Source organism: Aspergillus oryzae, chromosome 6 (assembly GCF_000184455.2).
Source record: "Aspergillus oryzae RIB40 DNA, chromosome 6".
Lineage (NCBI taxonomy): Eukaryota > Fungi > Ascomycota > Eurotiomycetes > Eurotiales > Aspergillaceae > Aspergillus > Aspergillus oryzae.
This window is the reverse complement of record NC_036440.1, coordinates 3,442,218-3,459,228: the sequence shown is the minus strand read 5'-3', so window position 1 is coordinate 3,459,228 and position 17,011 is coordinate 3,442,218. Positions and strand designations below refer to the sequence as shown.

The window sequence follows — 17,011 nt, the reverse complement described above, 5'->3', positions numbered from 1 at the left end:
AATAATTATTAGTTTGGTGCTGGACCAAAATGGATTGAATTGCTCTCGTTTGCTATCTTCACCTGGGCTGCCCAGCTCCGGACCCAGTGCCTAAAGTTAGCGGTAGTAGTCTCTAACTTTCGGGGCGACAGGACCTAAAGATAAAACTTCTTGGGGGCGGTAAGGTACTGCTAGATGCGAACTATCAAAGCGGTAAAAATACTCGGAACCGGACTATTCCATAATCCGATATCTAAACCAATCTAAAGCCTCGGTTTGGTCCGCCGTAAACAGCCGTCTCTCGCCCCCCACTGCTGATAATAATAAGCACAGCCTCCAATTTCCTGGATCATCCATCCACAACTTGATACTTAAGCGAAACATCATGACTTCAGAATACAGATTTATGTGTCCAAGACCGAGGACATCATGGGCATGTGTTCATTGCAAAGTAAAAAGGACACGTTGTCTAAGGGAAACCCCACAAGCGCCATGTCGACGGTAGAGTAAGCCTCAGTCATCAATTTTTCACACTCTAATAATTTTAACTAGATGCCAAACGCTTAAATTGGAATGCCGGATTGCTACAAATAATACCAAAGACACTCGAGAACCTAAAGTAGAAGAAGATGTTCTGTCGGGGTTGTTTGATGCTCAGCCGAGGCCTCCGCCACCGAAGAATGTGGTGGATGTTCATCGTCAAATATTCCAGACAAAGTTCGATATCTCAGGACAACAATCGGCTGGACCATCTTTAGTTACTACATCTGACGACGGAAGAGCACGCCCCCCAGTGCTTGACCAGAAAAAGGCTGATCACCTCCTAAACAAGTTCCGAGCCAAGAGCTCCTATTTCCCATTTGTGACACTACCTCGTAATATAGCCTCCGCGGAGCATCGCTTCCTCTATCTTGCTGTGCTTACTGCGGCATCCTCAGATGACATCGCTCTACTGAGGAGCTTGGATAACAGGTTTCGGTCCGTGTTAGCGGATCGTGTTGTGAACGCTGGGGAAAAAAGTCTGGACTATCTTCAGGGTTTGCTCATCTACCTCGCATGGTGAGTATCACCGAAAAGAAAGTAAGTAGTTGGGGTAGACTAAAGAGCGTTTGATAGGTACAACCTGCATCTACGGCCACGAAGCTTTCAGTCCTACCAGTATCTCCAAATTGCTATCAGCATGATGGTGGACCTCGGGTTGGACAATGAAGCTATTGAAAAAACGGAATTTGACCGTTCATCGCCATCGAGCAATAATGAAGCTCTGGATGCCTGCCTTGGATGTTATTACCTTTCTTCTCTGTAAGTATTAGATCCGAAGGGGCTACTCCGGTCTCTAACAATCGTGGACAAGCATTGCAACAGGGACCAAACGTGACAACATGGTGACCCTCTCCTCCAACCTGAGAGGCTATCTACTTCGACTATCCCAGAAAGAGTGCACACGTGGGAAAATGATGTACTCTTGTATTCGGCTTCAGTCGGCGATAGAAGCAGCATACAAAGGGGCTGAGAGGCAAGATGTCTTCTGGCCAGCAGACAGTCAGCTTACGTCAGATCTCTCCTTGAATACTCGTATGCTCTCCCACGTCTTACGGCGAAAGGGCTATCTATCTGATACTTTCGTCTTCCAGCTTCAATTAATATTGCACGACTTACCCTTTCGCTGCTAGAGGAAGCAAGCATATACCGTCTGCAGCCGGCACTTCTCGAATTCGACCTCCTCAAATTCCAGTCCATCATGAGCAAAGGAAGAGCATTCTTGGACTATTTCATATCTGTTCCGACGTCAGACTTTGCCAACTTATCATTTGCTGAATGGGAGCGACTAATTGCAGCCATCCATGTTATTACAGAAATTATCTCAGCCGCAGCTAGCTTACCAGGTATCGTTGCAGCGGTTGGAGAGGAGTCCCGGACCCTAACCAGATACCTTGAGTGCTTGGCAAATCGGATGGAAAAGCTTTCACAGTCTGGTAGGAATCCCGGTGAACATCCGGATATGTTTTATTTGTTCAAGTCTGTCTTGGATCTACTCTGTCCCCTCCCTCTCGCCGCAACCTACGACCAAGGGTTGCCTCCAGCTGTGAATCCTGAGCCGCACCACGGAAAGAAGCGATGTCCAGTTCTGTCTGGTATTCGAGAAACACAATTCTGGGATGCATACCAAACCTCTCTTCCTGCGGATGACATTGACATCGATCTAGATATGTTGTTCACGAATGAGTTTCTATCAGAACTATCACCCGAGCAGTGGATGGATGCGTCCGAAGATACCAGCTACACATGAAATACCCCAGAGCATTTGTATATTCCTCATACTAGAAATCTCCACTCACAAACATGAACCACTTATTCACAATTCCCAAGCTAAACACCCCTCCTTCTAAATCTCCTTCCCGTTAATATCCCTCGGTTGATACGCAAGACTCGCCCTCGACAAAGCAACCACAGCGTCACTCCTCCTCCCCTCAAGCCAATGCTCAAACATATCAATTCCCGCAAAAGCAGGACCCCCAGTCCAAAACTTGCCATCGATCACCCATCGAGCCGTCTCCCAAGTAGTCTCGGGACAATCCTTCTTGACATATTCAAGAAACTCCCAATTAGTTGTCGCACGTTTACCACGAAGCAAGCCGGCCTTGGCGGCCACAATACCACCAGTGCAGGTGGTGAAAAAACAATCGACCTCGTCGACCTTCCGGTGCAGGAATTCACGGTAGGAGTCTGGGATGTTGTTCCAGAAATCGGGGCCAGGGCCGCCTAGGAGGATAGCGTCGAGTTTGGGACATTCGGCGAAGGTGGTGGTTGGTTGGATTTTGAAGCCGCTCATCAGGCATACAGTGTCCATTGTTGGGGCGATGTAGTGGAAGTTGATGTCGATACCTTGGTCAACCAGTTCGTCTGCGACGAAGCCATCGCGGTTGATGTGGCTGAGCATGGTTTTGGATCCGGAAATGAGGAGGTCGACGGGACCGGCGACGTCCAGGAGCTGGAAGTCGTAGAGGACGATACCGAGCTGGAAGGGAGCCATTTTTTAGATCTAGTTGTATTTCGAAGAAGTATAAATGAGGGAAGTTGTGAGAATGTTTTAGATATTAATTGATAAGGTAGAAGTGTATTTGCCCATCGGGGTTTATATAGATGTTCTATAGATGCTGTATAGATGCTGGATCGGCTAAAACTTCCTTCCGCAAGATGCCCTCGCGTAACGTTTCCTTCCGCGGTGCGGTCTTGGCAGCTGATCAATCTAACCCTAACATAGAGGGAGTTACAACTCACCTGGAAAATAAGAGAATGATTACACTCTCTTGATCTTGAATGGGAACAAGCTAATAAGGCTTCCAGTTCTGACTTCACATGCTTACGCATGTTGCTGGGCAAAGAATAGGCTAAAGAATTAAGTGTAAAAGGCATCATTCGGCGGTGGACTCCGAATTCTATGTTCCGGCCAGGGATTCAAGATATATGACCATGTCTTACATTCTGGACACACATGTAAACATAGAGAAACGGACGCTTAACTCTATCTTGTCCCATTGAGACCTGAATATACGGGTATTACCTAAGGAAAAAGCCTCAGGATAGGGTCATCCAGGACGCCACCGCTTCATGCTATTGCCACTCCAGTGCAGGACCTTCGACGTATATCCTTCATTTATCTTGACAGAAAAGACGAGACATGAGACGTTCACATCATTAAGAGCATAGATAACAAAACAATACCATTGGAAAAAGCAATGGTATAGCGTGTTGTTCATGTAGAGTATCCCTTCTGAAGTTTACTTCGGCTAGCAGCTAACTGTGCAATTGTCGCAACCGTACTGCCGATGATATCAAAGATAGCAATATTGGCCTTTAACTCCGTATCAAGCCACGTCCGAAGCTCTACAGCGACGAGAGAATCCACCCCGTATTTGCTTAGGTGTTTATCGGGATCAATATCCTTCTCGTCCAATGCCAGAGCGCTGGAGAGTTTAGCAGTTAGAGCTCTTGTAACTGCATGGCTACCTTCCTGCAAAGACCGGGCATTTTCCATGGCCGCTGCAAGTTGGAAAGTCTGCTCTCGACTCGGTAAGTCTTGTGAGTGTGCTTCGTCCAGTGTCATACCCTTAAATAATGGCTTCTCTGGCCAATTTGCTCTTTCTCTGACTTCGGGTTGAACACCGATTGAGGGTTGGCAGTCAAGCTCATATCCATGCAAGGGGCTACAGTAGCAGTCAACCAGAGCCTTAAGCTCAGATTCTGTTATGGGTGTAGAAACAGAATTTGATTGCCATCTTGGCAAAAGCTTCAGATTGTTTGCCACAGCTCCAGTATATATGATTAGGCCCAGATCTAGTGACGCAGCACTCTCGCCCATGTTCACTCGGTACCGCGCGAGAGCGTCCTGAAAAGTGTTTCCGGCAGCATAGTTAGCTTGACCATGAGTGCCAATGATGCCCGATAAAGACGAGAGTAGAATGAAGAATTCCATTCCCCCTGGCAAAAGACAGTGTAGAATCCACGATCCTTGAGCTTTTGGCTTTACTGCTGCCTCCCAGTCTTTGTATGACATACTCTCGAAGGTACGATCCTAAGCCATTTTAGCAAGGGGAGGGTCGTAGGCATAATGTCATTGACTAACCCGCAAGACCATGGCAGCCTGGATACACCCCTTGATAGGAGGTAGTTGAGGCTGCCATTCTTCAAGCACCTTTCGCAAGGAGCTCTCGTTACATATATCACAAGCTAAGGCAATAGCCCTCGCACCCTTCGATTGTAAAGAGTTGATAAACTTCATGGCTTCAGGGCCTTTGGCTCCTGAGCGTGAGAGCAGGAGCAGGGTTCGGGCGCCACGATCCACAAGCCAGGCTGCGATGCTTTGGCCAATACCCCCGAGACCACCCGCAATCACATATGTTGCGTTACCGTCGCAGGTGAAGTTAGGCTTTGTATTCATGACGGTCTGTCATACGGGCTTAGCTGTGAAAGACCTATTAAAAGGTTTTGTACGTACCGTGACCATATCTTCCATTCCCACATCGATTACCAACTTCCCTTGGTGCTTGCCTGTCTGCATGAATCTGAAGGCAGCCTCAATATCACCAATCCCGTAAGTAGTAATTGGCTGCACTGGTCGCAAAGTACCGTCTGACATCAATGATAGTATGTCGTCCAAAGCCGATAAGCAGAGGTCGGGCCGATCCATCATCACCCCCCCTAAATCGAACCCTCTGAACATGGTATTGCGAAGGAACATGCCGAGAGGCAGATTATTATTTGACAAGATATCCCGCTTTCCAATCTCAATAAAGCGGCCATATGTTGCAATACATTTCCAGGAAGCCAGCATTGCCTCACCGGATAGAGAGTTTAATACCACGTTAACGCCTTTGCCTCTGGTTCTTCTCATTACCGCTTTTGCAAACCCTGTTGATCGGCTAGAGAATATATGGTCTTCAGGAATTCCATACACTTCCATAATCAATTGCTTTTTAGATTCAGAACCGACAGTCGTATATATCTCCGCACCGACGTATTGTGCAATCTGAATAGCCGCCTGCCCGGTACCGCCGGCCCCTGAGTGGATTAGTATCGACTCCCCGGCTTGAAGGGAGGCAGCTTGTCTCAGTGCAATATAAGATGTAACGAAGCTAACTGGAATGGAAGCTGCATCCGTGTATGACATGCCTGCGGGAATAATTGCGACTGGGCCTGTCTCTGGGAGGCGAATGTAGGTGGAAAAGGCAGTGGGATATAGAGCAGCAACGCGATCCCCAACCTTGATTCTTCTACATGAGTCCCCGACGCGGACAACAACACCAGCGCATTCAAGGCCTGTGTCGTCCGACTCAAGTTGGCCTAAGGACACCAGTACATCACGAAAGTTGATACCAACCGATCTGTTTTGGATCTCAATTTCATTAGGTCCCAGAGGCTGTTGTACAGCATAGTCCTCAATAAATTTGAATCCGTTTAGCATGCATGGTGAGTATACGTCCAGTTTAAGAGGTGGACCGGAGCCGAATTTCTGCTTCATTTCTGCTGCCACTTGTTCCAGTTCATAGATAGCTTTGTTTAGAACCGGATCAACAGTTAATCGAGGAATATGCAAAAGCCCGTTGGACTCAATATATTCCGTATCGATACTTTCTGTGGCACTCAAAATTCGTTGGCTAAGCTTTGCGATGGTCTCAAAATGAGGGACTTTTGGCGTTTCCGTAGGGTCCAGTGCAAGGATGTAGTGAGATCTGTTCCCATCTTCTTCCGACAGTACTCTAAGCAGCCCATCTATCAGGTGCGACTTCGGCTGTGAGAGCTGTTTCCCGCCTCCGTTAGTTACCCATAACATAGGATCGGCCGAAAGTAGAAGAGGCTGCAGTCTATTGTATATGTCCTCCCCGATATCATATAACACTGGTTTTTGATACTCTAGGAGGAAAACCCGCAGGGTCGCTTTAGAATCGGGGGTTGCATCCTGGATTGGAATGAGCCTAGCAAGATTGGTTTGAGTTGTGTAATGACGGGCAAGAGTACGTCCTAGGTCCAGCTGTGCAAGATCATTAGGCTCATATACAATGTCAATGGGCCGATCGTAGGTTAATTGAGATGGGTTTTGTGTGGCTGTGGAGATAATGACTGCCGTCTCATGGCATATCCGATCATCATAGTCTGGGAAGAAGATCTCGCAACCGGTATAGCCAGCTTGTAATAGAAGACTGTTCCATTGGGACTCATCCACAAACGGACCAAGAAATCTGTATGGTTCTGAACCTGCTCAGGTTAGTGGGAAAACGTAAAAAATCTCCACAGAGAAGCGCTAACCAAGCCACCATCCATCGAGAAGGCCAAATACTCCAGCAGCACGGATGGCGGAGGCATTCGTCAGCTCGACTAATATTAACTTTCCACCACTTTACAAGATTAGCGAAATGTGCACCTGCGGAAGTTGACTATTTTTCTTACGGCTTCAGCAGTCTTCGGGCATGGGTCAGTGTTCTGGCTAAATCTGAAGTAGCATGAAACACCTGGAGATATAGAAAGTTAGTACTTGATCAAGAGCTATGCTCAATGTGACGGTGAGCCCGTACCATACAAGCGAGAAGGAGGTCATATGTTGCATATTCAAAGCCCTGATCTGCCGGGTCCTCCTCAATGTCTAGTGTTCTGAATGCTATGCGACTCCCTTCAGACGCAAACTGCTTCGCAGCTTCGTCGAAAAAGGAGCGCGATATATCCGTATACTCCCAATGTGCGTACTTAGGGCTCATTGATTTGTGCTCATAGCTCTTTCCGAGAATGCGCAGTAGAGCCGCCGTCGCACATCCCGTCCCAGCGCCAACCTCTAGAATTTTCATCTGCGGATTGGCATGGGCTAGAAGTTCAACGTACTTTTCCAAGTACCTGAAGCCGTGCGAATATTCCACCTAAAGCAACATAAAATAAGCTTGAGGACAGTACAAACCATTGGATAGGATCAGCCTCACCATTTCAGCATAAAAGTCCCTAGCTAGGTTTTCCTGGTACAAGAATGCCAATGGGTCCAGCTCATTGTTCAAGAACTCTACCAAGTGCCGCGTGACCCTCACAAGCAGCTCACCCTGTTTACCCTTCCTCATTACCCGTGATTCAAGCCCTTGTATAAACTTTGTATCACTAAATCGGCTCTTCCATGGCTCTGTAGAGAACATAAGCTCCCCACCCAGGAGGCGTTCTTGGTGGTGCCTCATCCAGTCAATATATTTCTTAAGGTGCGGCTTTTGGGGCTCTATATCACGCTGTGATATGACTTGTAATGTTTCCGTGATTCGAACCATCACGAGGAAGTCAAGCTCAATGAGGAAGTCTTTGGGTATAGCCAAATCCGGATACGCCCCGCGACATACGGTATGGAGTTCATCGTTGCTCAGGAGATTAATATCAGGCTTGCACTCAAAGCGATGACACAGATTGTCCTTCACGGGACTTGTGCTTTCTGTAGGCGCTTTTGAGGTAATGGCGGTGAATTTCAGTCCTTCGATAGACACCATCACCTCGCGAAGATCCCGGTCGAATGCCCTTATTGATGTCAACAATGTGCCAGTCTCCGAGGTCTCCGTCACTGTGTGGGTCTTGAGAGCTTTGCATTTGGAACAGTTTGCAGCTACCCGCATACTCGCGATATACGTTGGTACAGAGGTAGGAACCGTTCTTGTGCCTCCCTGTATTATAGACCATACCATGGTCTGGATAATTCCATCCAGGGTAGTAGGGTGGATTGTATCTTGCATAGAGACTTTGACATTGTTCACGTCTCCAATGACTTCCCGTTCTCCTTTTCCACCCACGGCCAGAGCGTGTATCTGCCTAAAGGTCTTGCCATATTCAAATCCGCATCTGGCCATATGATCATATATCACGTCACTGTAAACGGTTGAACCGCATCCATCTGGTGCTTTTGAGAAGGAATATAGCGAGTCGGCGAGGTCCTCTCGTTCTAGCCTATCCCCATTGACTGGATCAGGCTCGTCCGGTTGGTACAAGATGTGGATACGTCCACGGCAATTTTCGGTCCAACAATCATTCACATATGTGCACAATTTGAACGAAAATAGATGAGAATATTTGTTCTCCATGCTGTCGTCAGGTCTCATATAAAGGTTCGTCTCAACACCGCCCTCTCCCTGGGGAATTCGAATGCTGGCAAGAAGTGATATATCTTCCAACTTGAATCCGGAGATTACCCTACCTGGACTCGCAAGCTGCTTGGCTGCCTCTATCGGCATTACAAGCATTACTGCCCCGGGATATATGATTGTCCCTGAAATCTAGCGCCTACTGTCAGTTATCGCTCTGATACAGATAGTGCGCAATGTTCGAACCTGATGATCCTTAATCCATGGCAAGTCAGAGGCCCAAATGATATGCCGCCAACGTGGCTCTAAGGGATTCCAGTTCGAGTCTGGCATGCCAAGCAGATCGTTTTTCTTAACCTTTGGAAGTCGCTGGTTTCTGCTAATTTGGCTTTCGTGCCAATAGGACCTACTATGATTGAAGGGATACTCAGGTAAACAAGGTAAGCACATCGGTCGTTCCTGCTCTATGGTACATCGGTTCACGTGAGACAGGTTTATTGGGTATCCAGCAGCGTATAAGTGACCGGCAGCTTGTAGGAATGATTCCAAGGCCGATACTTCCCTGACGAGTACTGGGTGGTATACGGCTGCGGGACCCTCGATTATCTTCTGAATATCTTTAACGGGGCCCTGTAGAACTGAGTGAGGTCCAACCTCAAGAAGATGGTGCATCCTTAATGACTGTCGGTGGCTACCATCAAGCTTCTTGATAGTCACATCAGTGGTGTTCGAGCAGAGCGTAGTCAAAGCGTCACTAAAGTTGACAGTTGATACCAAATTCTGCACCCAGTATGATGCGCTCTGCATCTCACTGTGTGAGATCCAGGTCCCGGTCACAGAAGAGAGAATGTTTGGACGTTTGCCCTTATGGTTTGTTCCTTCTACCTGGCCTATCGCCTGGTGGTAATGTGTCGCGATCTCGCTCATTTGGAAGGAATGGTACGCCACCTTAACCTTCAGCCTTCTGCAAAATATGTGCTCTTGCTCAAGGTAGCCCTCTAGTGTGTCGATTTGTTGCTGTTCTCCCGATACTGTGGTACTTTGAGGGCTATTTTTACAAGCAATGGTTAGCCTCGAAGCCGAGTAGTGAATAGACGTCCTTTCAAGAAATGGTGCAATAGCCTCTCGCGACAGACCAACTGCAAGCATTGCTCCATTGATACTGCTGAACTGTTCCAGCTTGCTGGTCCATAATCCGCGGTAAAAGGCGATCTTCCATGCAGACTCTCGGGTTATGCCATGGGCACAGTACCTATAGGATGTGTCAGCTAGTATCACGCCATAGCAGAGGGTCACATGGATTATCGTACGCCGCGGCGATTTCACCTGAGGAATGTCCGACTACAGCTTCAGGAACGATTCCCGTGTGATGTAAGAGGTCAACCAGGGCAATCTGTAGAGCTGTGCAGAGCATCTGGCTGTACTCCGTGTTGTTGACATTTGACTCGAGTTCTGGTTTCTGTAACTCCTCTGTAATCGGTGAGCTAATGTCTCCAATGACTGGGAATGTAGTGATTTCCCTCTTACCCATCAGGTCCCACCGACATCCGAGAGTCTGTATGTATGATCCAGCTTGCTGGATACTGTCGCGAAATACAGGGTAAGCATCAAGTAGCTCCCGGCCCATAGCATACCACTGTGCTCCTTGCTAAAGGTTGTTGGACGTCAGTTAGGAATAACACAAGGAAGGGAGTTTCCCGTACCCCAGTAAATATAAACGCTAGATTAGGGGATGCTATCGTCTGCTGAGGTCCAACAAGGCCATCAACGACGTGTGACCAGTCATCATTAGGATGAACAACGGCAAACGTTCTCCATGAATGATGCGTTCGACGAAGACTCAAGGTGTACGCTAGGTTATTAAGGAAGCGTTGTTTCTCTGTGGTAGCTATCTCAAGGGAAGAAAAGAACGATCTCCAGACATCCTTAAGGCGCGAAAAGCCATCCTCATCGGTTGAAGACAGAACGAACAATCTAGGTGAAGCGGTCTCTTCTTTTGGTAAACCGTTCGATGTATGCACAGTTGTATTATGGTTTGCTTGAAAGTTGCTGGCCTGCAAAGAGTGATAGGCATCATCCAACACTATGTGACCGTTTGAGCCTCCAAAGCCAAAGGAACTTACAGAGGCTCGCCGCAAGCCGTCTGTTGGCCAGGGAACTTGCTTGTCCCCCACCTTGATCCTGAGATAGGCATCATCGATTCTAGGATTCAGTTGCTGAAAGTCGGTATTTTGGGGGATTATTCCTTTTTCGAGAGCTATCACGGTTTTTATGACACCAGCAACCCCACTTGCACCCTCCAAGTGACCAATTGTGGATTTGACAGATCCTCTGCGTTTTCTCTATTAGTATGCGGTATTGACATGGGAGAAAAACAACATACATATATACGGGATCGTCACTAGTCCGATGGTTTCGGAAAATAGATCCAATTGCCCGAGCTTCAATAGGATCTCCCACTGCTGTTCCTGTTCGAATAGTGAGACTTTGAACATAACTGGCTTGCGATCGAGCAGTATAATTCGAACGACACGAAGAAGTAGTGGCAGACCGAGCATACCTGTTCCATGAGCCTCGACATAGCGTGTCAGAGACAAGTCAAGGTCAGCTTTATTATAAGTGTCTAGGATGAGCTGTTGCTGCAAGGCCATGCTAGGCTGCGTTATTCCTTGAGTTCGTCCGTCTTGGTTCGATCCTGATGAGCGAATCACTGCTCTAATAGTATCGTTGTGATCGATAGCATCCTTAAGAGGGCGAAGTACCAGGACTCCAACTCCCTCGCCACGAGCATACCCATTGCCGCGCTGATCAAAACTGTATGACCTGCTCTCGTTAGACAATAAACCGAGGTTATCCAACGGTAGACTGGTGTCAAGTCCGATGATCGCATTGCTACCAATAGCCACGCCCTACGAGGACAATTAATGGAAGATCCTCCTGTGAGTGAACGTGGACATACCATAGAGGAGTCCCCACTCCAAATAGATTTGCACGCAAGGTCAAGGGCTATCAGACTACTGTAGCATGCTGTGTCTACAGTAGCACTCGGGCCAGTGAGATTGAAGAACCAGCTAACTCTATTAGATAGCATATTCATCCCAGTCCCTGTAGAATGAAACTTGGGCAGAGCCATAGGATCCTTGACTTGCATGAACGTATAGTCATGGCTAAACGATCCAGTGTACACGCAGGTCTTCGACCACGATGCCTGACTAAGGGTCATTCCAGCATTCTCGAAAGCGTGATAGACAGTCTCCAAAATTAGACGCTGCTGGGGGTCCATTGCCTCTGCCTCTGCCGCATTAATTGAGAAAAATGCGGCATCAAAACGACTTATATCTTGATTCAAGAAGTTAGCCCCGCGGGTTGATATCTGATCAAGACGATCGCGATCTGGATGGTAAAATGCATCAATGTTTGATCGATCGGGTGGATAGTCTCTCATTGTCATCTGGCCTTCTGTAATCAATTTCCAGAATGATTCAGGAGATACGGCGTTCCCTGGAAATTTAAGGGACATTCCAGTTATAGCTAGCGGCTCCAGAGAAGGGCTCATTGTTGTAGTGTCGTACAAACGATGGCAGCGTGGTGGTTCCGTGTGTCCGGCGTCTTCCTATGTTCAATAATAGAGATATTTGAGATCTGACACGAGGATCCCCAGAATCTCTTTCATACATTGTATAAGTTACATATCCTCTTCCGGTGTGGGTGGCTGAAGTTTGACTTTATTCTGTTCTTGATTCGGTTGGTGCCAGCACAACGCCTAAACGCCATTGATTCGATGATTAAAACAGATGATTCAATGACTAAATAGCTTACCAGGAATACCGTATGCACAGGCAGGGCAGTCACAAAACAGGTAACAATCTTCGGTTCGCCTTCTCTACTGCGAGTAGAGGAGCTTCCCTTGCCTGTATATGACGGCGCATCGATTCCACACGTGTTCTCTTCTATATTTTCACAAACCTTGCCATGGTCTCGGAGCTGGTTAACATCATAGATCTAGTGGTGGAAAACAAGGATTGTCAAGGCAATAAGCTTGGATCAATGACAAGAGTATATATCTGTATTCCAATCCGGTAAAATGTAGAACGGAGAGATTTGAATATATCTCACCCCTGAGCTCTACTCTAGAATTGCTGAAGGCATACTTAACCATTTATTTCTGCCATTCTTCTTGCTCTCTTGTTGTTCTGCCCGGTGCTCCGTTATTACGGGGAGTGTGCAAGGAACAATGCGCTTTCTCTGGTATGTATACCACGTTCCATCCTAAGTCCATACCGAATACTAATAAAGTGGCGGTAGCCTGCACGGTATGGGAGATAGTGCACAGGTAGGATGTCCTCTACACCTATACCTAGATATATCCTAACAGAGCTTTGTTAATTAATTTCCAGATATTACAACAACAAACAGGTAAGCCTGACGGAGAAACTGGCTCGCACCCACGTCTGAATAGGTGGCTGACGACTAGTACAGCAGCCATCCGGTACGAACTTTCCGATAAGTACACGTACGAGTTTGTGGAAGGAGCAATACAGTGGGAACGATGTATGTCATGTGTGAATTATCTTGGAACATCCTTGCTCTAACCGTGGTACAGCGAACCAAGATGCTGGCTTTTCAGAGGGACCGACTTTCACCTATTGCCATCCTGAGCAGGCAGACTCATGCTTGCGCACAATTCACGACTTAGACCAATTCTTCGAAGAAGAGGGTCCCTTCGATGGCATCATTGGTTTTAGTTTGGGCGCAAGCTTGGCAATCTTGTGGTTGAAGCATAAACAGGAGGCCCTCAACATGGGAGACATAACCAGCCTACCCATTAAAGTTGTAATCCTGTTTTCCACCAGCTATGTCCATGATTACAGGGTGTTAGCAAAGGGCAATCCAGTGGCATGGGATCCGAGTCATGCTGGTGCCCGATTGGACCTACCAAGTGCGCACATCTGGGGTGCAAAGGATCCATGCAAATCACTAGCACAGGCGGGCGCGGAGTTTTTTAACCATGATAAATTGTCTACATATATACATGAGAGAGGGCATGGCATTCCTTCTGCAATAGAAGAGGTTGTGCAAGTGGCGAAGGCCATCAACCGAGCCATAGGGGCGATATCCCCGGCGTGACGGGTTGGTATCCGAGGCCTGCTATGTTCAGCACTTTAGATACACCACAGTGAGAGTTGGGCACGTTACCATTGCAATTGCAGATTTAAATATATATTATGGTAGAAGATAAGGCCACTAATCCAAAAATATCTGACGTGAAACTCCCAACAGTGGGAATGAAAGAGCAAAATAAAAAAATAAAAATAAAAAAGATATTGACGAGAGTGGGATTTGAACCCACGCCCCTTTCGAGACTGGAACCTTACTCCAGCTGATAGATTATTAGTGAATGCTTGATAAGAAAGTGATAATAGTAGTACTAACCGCCTTAGACCGCTCGGCCATCTCGCCTTAGATGAAAGAAATATTCTTAATGAAGTATTGATGAGCATAGCAATAACAAGCAAAACTATTGTATCTAAAGTCACAACTACTCCGCCCATGTGATTCGCCCGTCGGTCTTGGCAACCAAAAATAGACCCTGGGCCTGGTAAAATACCACTTCTTATGAGCAATCAGTGGGCGAAAATGGGGATACCAGGTGTTAGGCTGCTAGGCCTCGTCGAGAGTCATTTTACGAATCGAGTGATCCATTCCCTTTGTGTTTTTTGTAGTGCACCCTTGAAAGATCTCAGCGTTGTAGGGAATCGTGAAGTCAAATATATATAAAGGTAAGGTGCATACGAAGTCGGCAACGAGAGGCGCTTATCATACAGTCAATCATCAAACTAAGAATAGATGGGCATCTCTCTTCTCGCGAAATTAGTCGTCCTCCGCGTAGCATTATACTATGAGGCATCTCTATCGGGAGGCTGATTGAAGTATGTTTTGCATCCGAGAGGATGCCGATGGGTTACCATTCAAATCCAGAATCCCAACGATGACGCTCCCTTTCGTTCTAATTAGTTCAAGATGCAGGATATTGTGTTAACGCGGATCCCCAATAATATGGCTAGTTGCGTATTTCATCTCATTGATACAAACTCTCAACTTCATGTAACCTGCAAGTTGCCTTGTGGCCATTCCGGCAGCTCGAGGTAACGTACAATTAATGAACCCCTAAATATCATCATAACGATCCCTAGTGTTGTTTCAGATGTATGGGGATTTCAAAAGTTGCGCAGCAGCGAATGCAACCTCACGGAAGCTTTGGCTGATCGTCACAGAAAAGCCAATTTTAGCGATACGCCTTATAAAAGCAAAGGAAACCATTCGGGTTATCCAAATTTCGTACCACTGGTAGAAAAGCCCTTTGTTTATTATTATCATCATCAATTAAGAAGTTATTTCACATTGAATAGTTTAAAAACTAGTACGGAGAAGTCTATGGTAGGGCGAATTCCCCTTTTTGGACCTACTAGAGTTTGCCCTGAAACGACTGAAAAATGGACCCACGCAAAACGGACGAGACGATGCAACCAAGCTTCATCGCTCGAATCACTAGTTGCTTGCTTGTGAACGCTCGCTATTAATAAATAACCTAGCTTTGGCACTTCCCATATTCAACTGTATCCCCTTATAAATACCCTCCACGTTAAGCGCTCGCATTGCCAAAAATTACACCCCCGTATTCGAACTCTTCAATACTCAAGAATCGCCATCATGAGGGCCGATATCTCTGCAGTGTTAACCATCTTGGTTACGAGCACCCTAGCATTGGCAGCGCCAACGACTCCGGAGACAAGTGGTCATACCCAAGGTTAATAAACACCCCCCACGAGTTTATGGCTGCCTGCTAACCGCAGAAATTACCAACCAGATCTCCAAAGAAGGCAAAATAACGCGCTACTGAATGCTGTCGGTCTGGAGGACCATTCCAAGTATGCCGATAACAGTGGTGGGTTGTTCAGCAACCTGGCATCGAATGCGATGATTATCGGTGACCATATTAAATACACAGTCGACCCGCCGAGTGCAGAGGAACCTCTCCCAAAAGGTCAAGATTCGCCGGCACGCGAAGCTCATCGCAAAGCTCATGTCGCCATCAACAAAGGCCTTGGTGCCTCCTGATTCAGAACCTCTTTCTGCATTATGTCAAGTCTGAGTGTTGTGCTTTTTTAATTGCTTCGTTTTATGGTTCTAAAGCATTTCTATTCGTTTGTCAATCATCCACTAAAGCCATTGGTCGATCCTAATGACAAGGGGCTCGTGCTATTGCAACGGTCTTCCTATTCTCCACGCGGGGCTGCCTCATGGTTTGGGTACATGGGATATCGAACAGACACATGAAACTGGCCTCCCAGATAATCACTAATTGGACGTTTTGTTAATTCAAGCAATATGAATAATCCCCCTGATACCCCGAAACCAGGTTCACAGGAGCTCTGGCCCATTTACGATAAGCACACATTGTCCGCTGTGTTATATTTTTTCTTACACATTGGTCGAAGCACGGTCCGACTATAGACGCGAAAGGTACACGCGATACTGAAGGTCTGGATGCAGCTGCGATGGATATGGACCTGAGTAGAATTGAGCTGTAAATGAAAGAAGCAGAGATCATCCGACATAGCGGAACTTCACCTTCAAGACACTGTAGGGTTGGTACTTGATTTTGAGCCATCTCAGACTTTAGGGTATGCAACATCAGGTGAGCGTTGCCACATAGAAAGGATTCCGATCGTAGGTTAGCACTTCACAAACATTCTGTTATTAGAACACATTATAAGCCCCACAAACGTAGTATAGGTCGGACTCAATGGGATCTTCAGTGTAAATGTATGAGGCACTTTCTTGCTGATTCCCAGCATATGAAACACTTAGGCTGTAGCGCAGGAAAATCCCGCATACTTTATATTGCCCTGGAAAACACAGCAATGACCACCCTATGCCGAGAGTGTTTAAGTCCAATACTTTGGTCTTTTTCAAGTCCAATTAGCAAGCAAGAAGCAAATAAAATAAAGTTTCTGCTAAACCAATTCCAGGCACGTCGTGATGTCAATTTCTGTGCCTCGGATTCTCAATCAATCACTAGTCTTCCACTCATTCCCGCTCCTGTAGGCATAAATACTAGACCTTAGCTGCTCACAGTTGGGGTAAAGACTCACTCTGATTCATCTCTAGGCAAACGAACGGGAATGTTAGTAGACGGGGTGAAGTGGGCTTGCGGGCCTTGCGTTCGCGGGCACCGTGTAAGTACGTGTGAACACCATGGTACAGCATCGTGTTTCTTGCTTTCCATCGTTATTATTTCTCATTTGCACGCCTGTATACTGATAACGATAGTAGATAGAACGCTAATCCGCATCAACCGGAAAGGTCGCCCATTTGTTACTTGTTCCGTGTGTAACGAAACCCCATGTCCCAAGCCGAGGGAGCACTACAAA

General features: G+C 46.8%; 2 protein-coding genes across 2 annotated transcripts; one reads left to right on the top strand and one right to left on the bottom strand.

Moving 5' to 3' along the window:
* Nucleotides 1-1,361: 1,361 nt before the first annotated feature.
* AO090038000085 (uncharacterized protein) lies at nucleotides 1,362-2,269 on the top strand (the record flags this gene model as incomplete). The annotated part of the gene is made up of 2 exons (XM_001825012.1): nucleotides 1,362-1,554; nucleotides 1,614-2,269. The coding sequence occupies 2 exons, from the start codon at nucleotides 1,362-1,364 to the stop codon at nucleotides 2,267-2,269; spliced, it is 849 nt and encodes a 282-aa protein (XP_001825064.1).
* A 1,467-nt stretch (nucleotides 2,270-3,736) lies between these two features.
* On the bottom strand, nucleotides 3,737-12,132 carry AO090038000086 (type I polyketide synthase; the record flags this gene model as incomplete). Its single annotated transcript, XM_023238446.1, has 12 exons — nucleotides 3,737-4,555; nucleotides 4,607-4,927; nucleotides 4,979-6,735; nucleotides 6,787-6,875; nucleotides 6,928-6,989; nucleotides 7,053-7,365; nucleotides 7,423-8,768; nucleotides 8,823-9,828; nucleotides 9,887-10,224; nucleotides 10,280-10,907; nucleotides 11,070-11,485; nucleotides 11,536-12,132. The coding sequence occupies 12 exons, from the start codon at nucleotides 12,130-12,132 to the stop codon at nucleotides 3,737-3,739; spliced, it is 7,692 nt and encodes a 2,563-aa protein (XP_023092992.1).
* Between the last annotated feature and the right edge of the window lie 4,879 nt (nucleotides 12,133-17,011).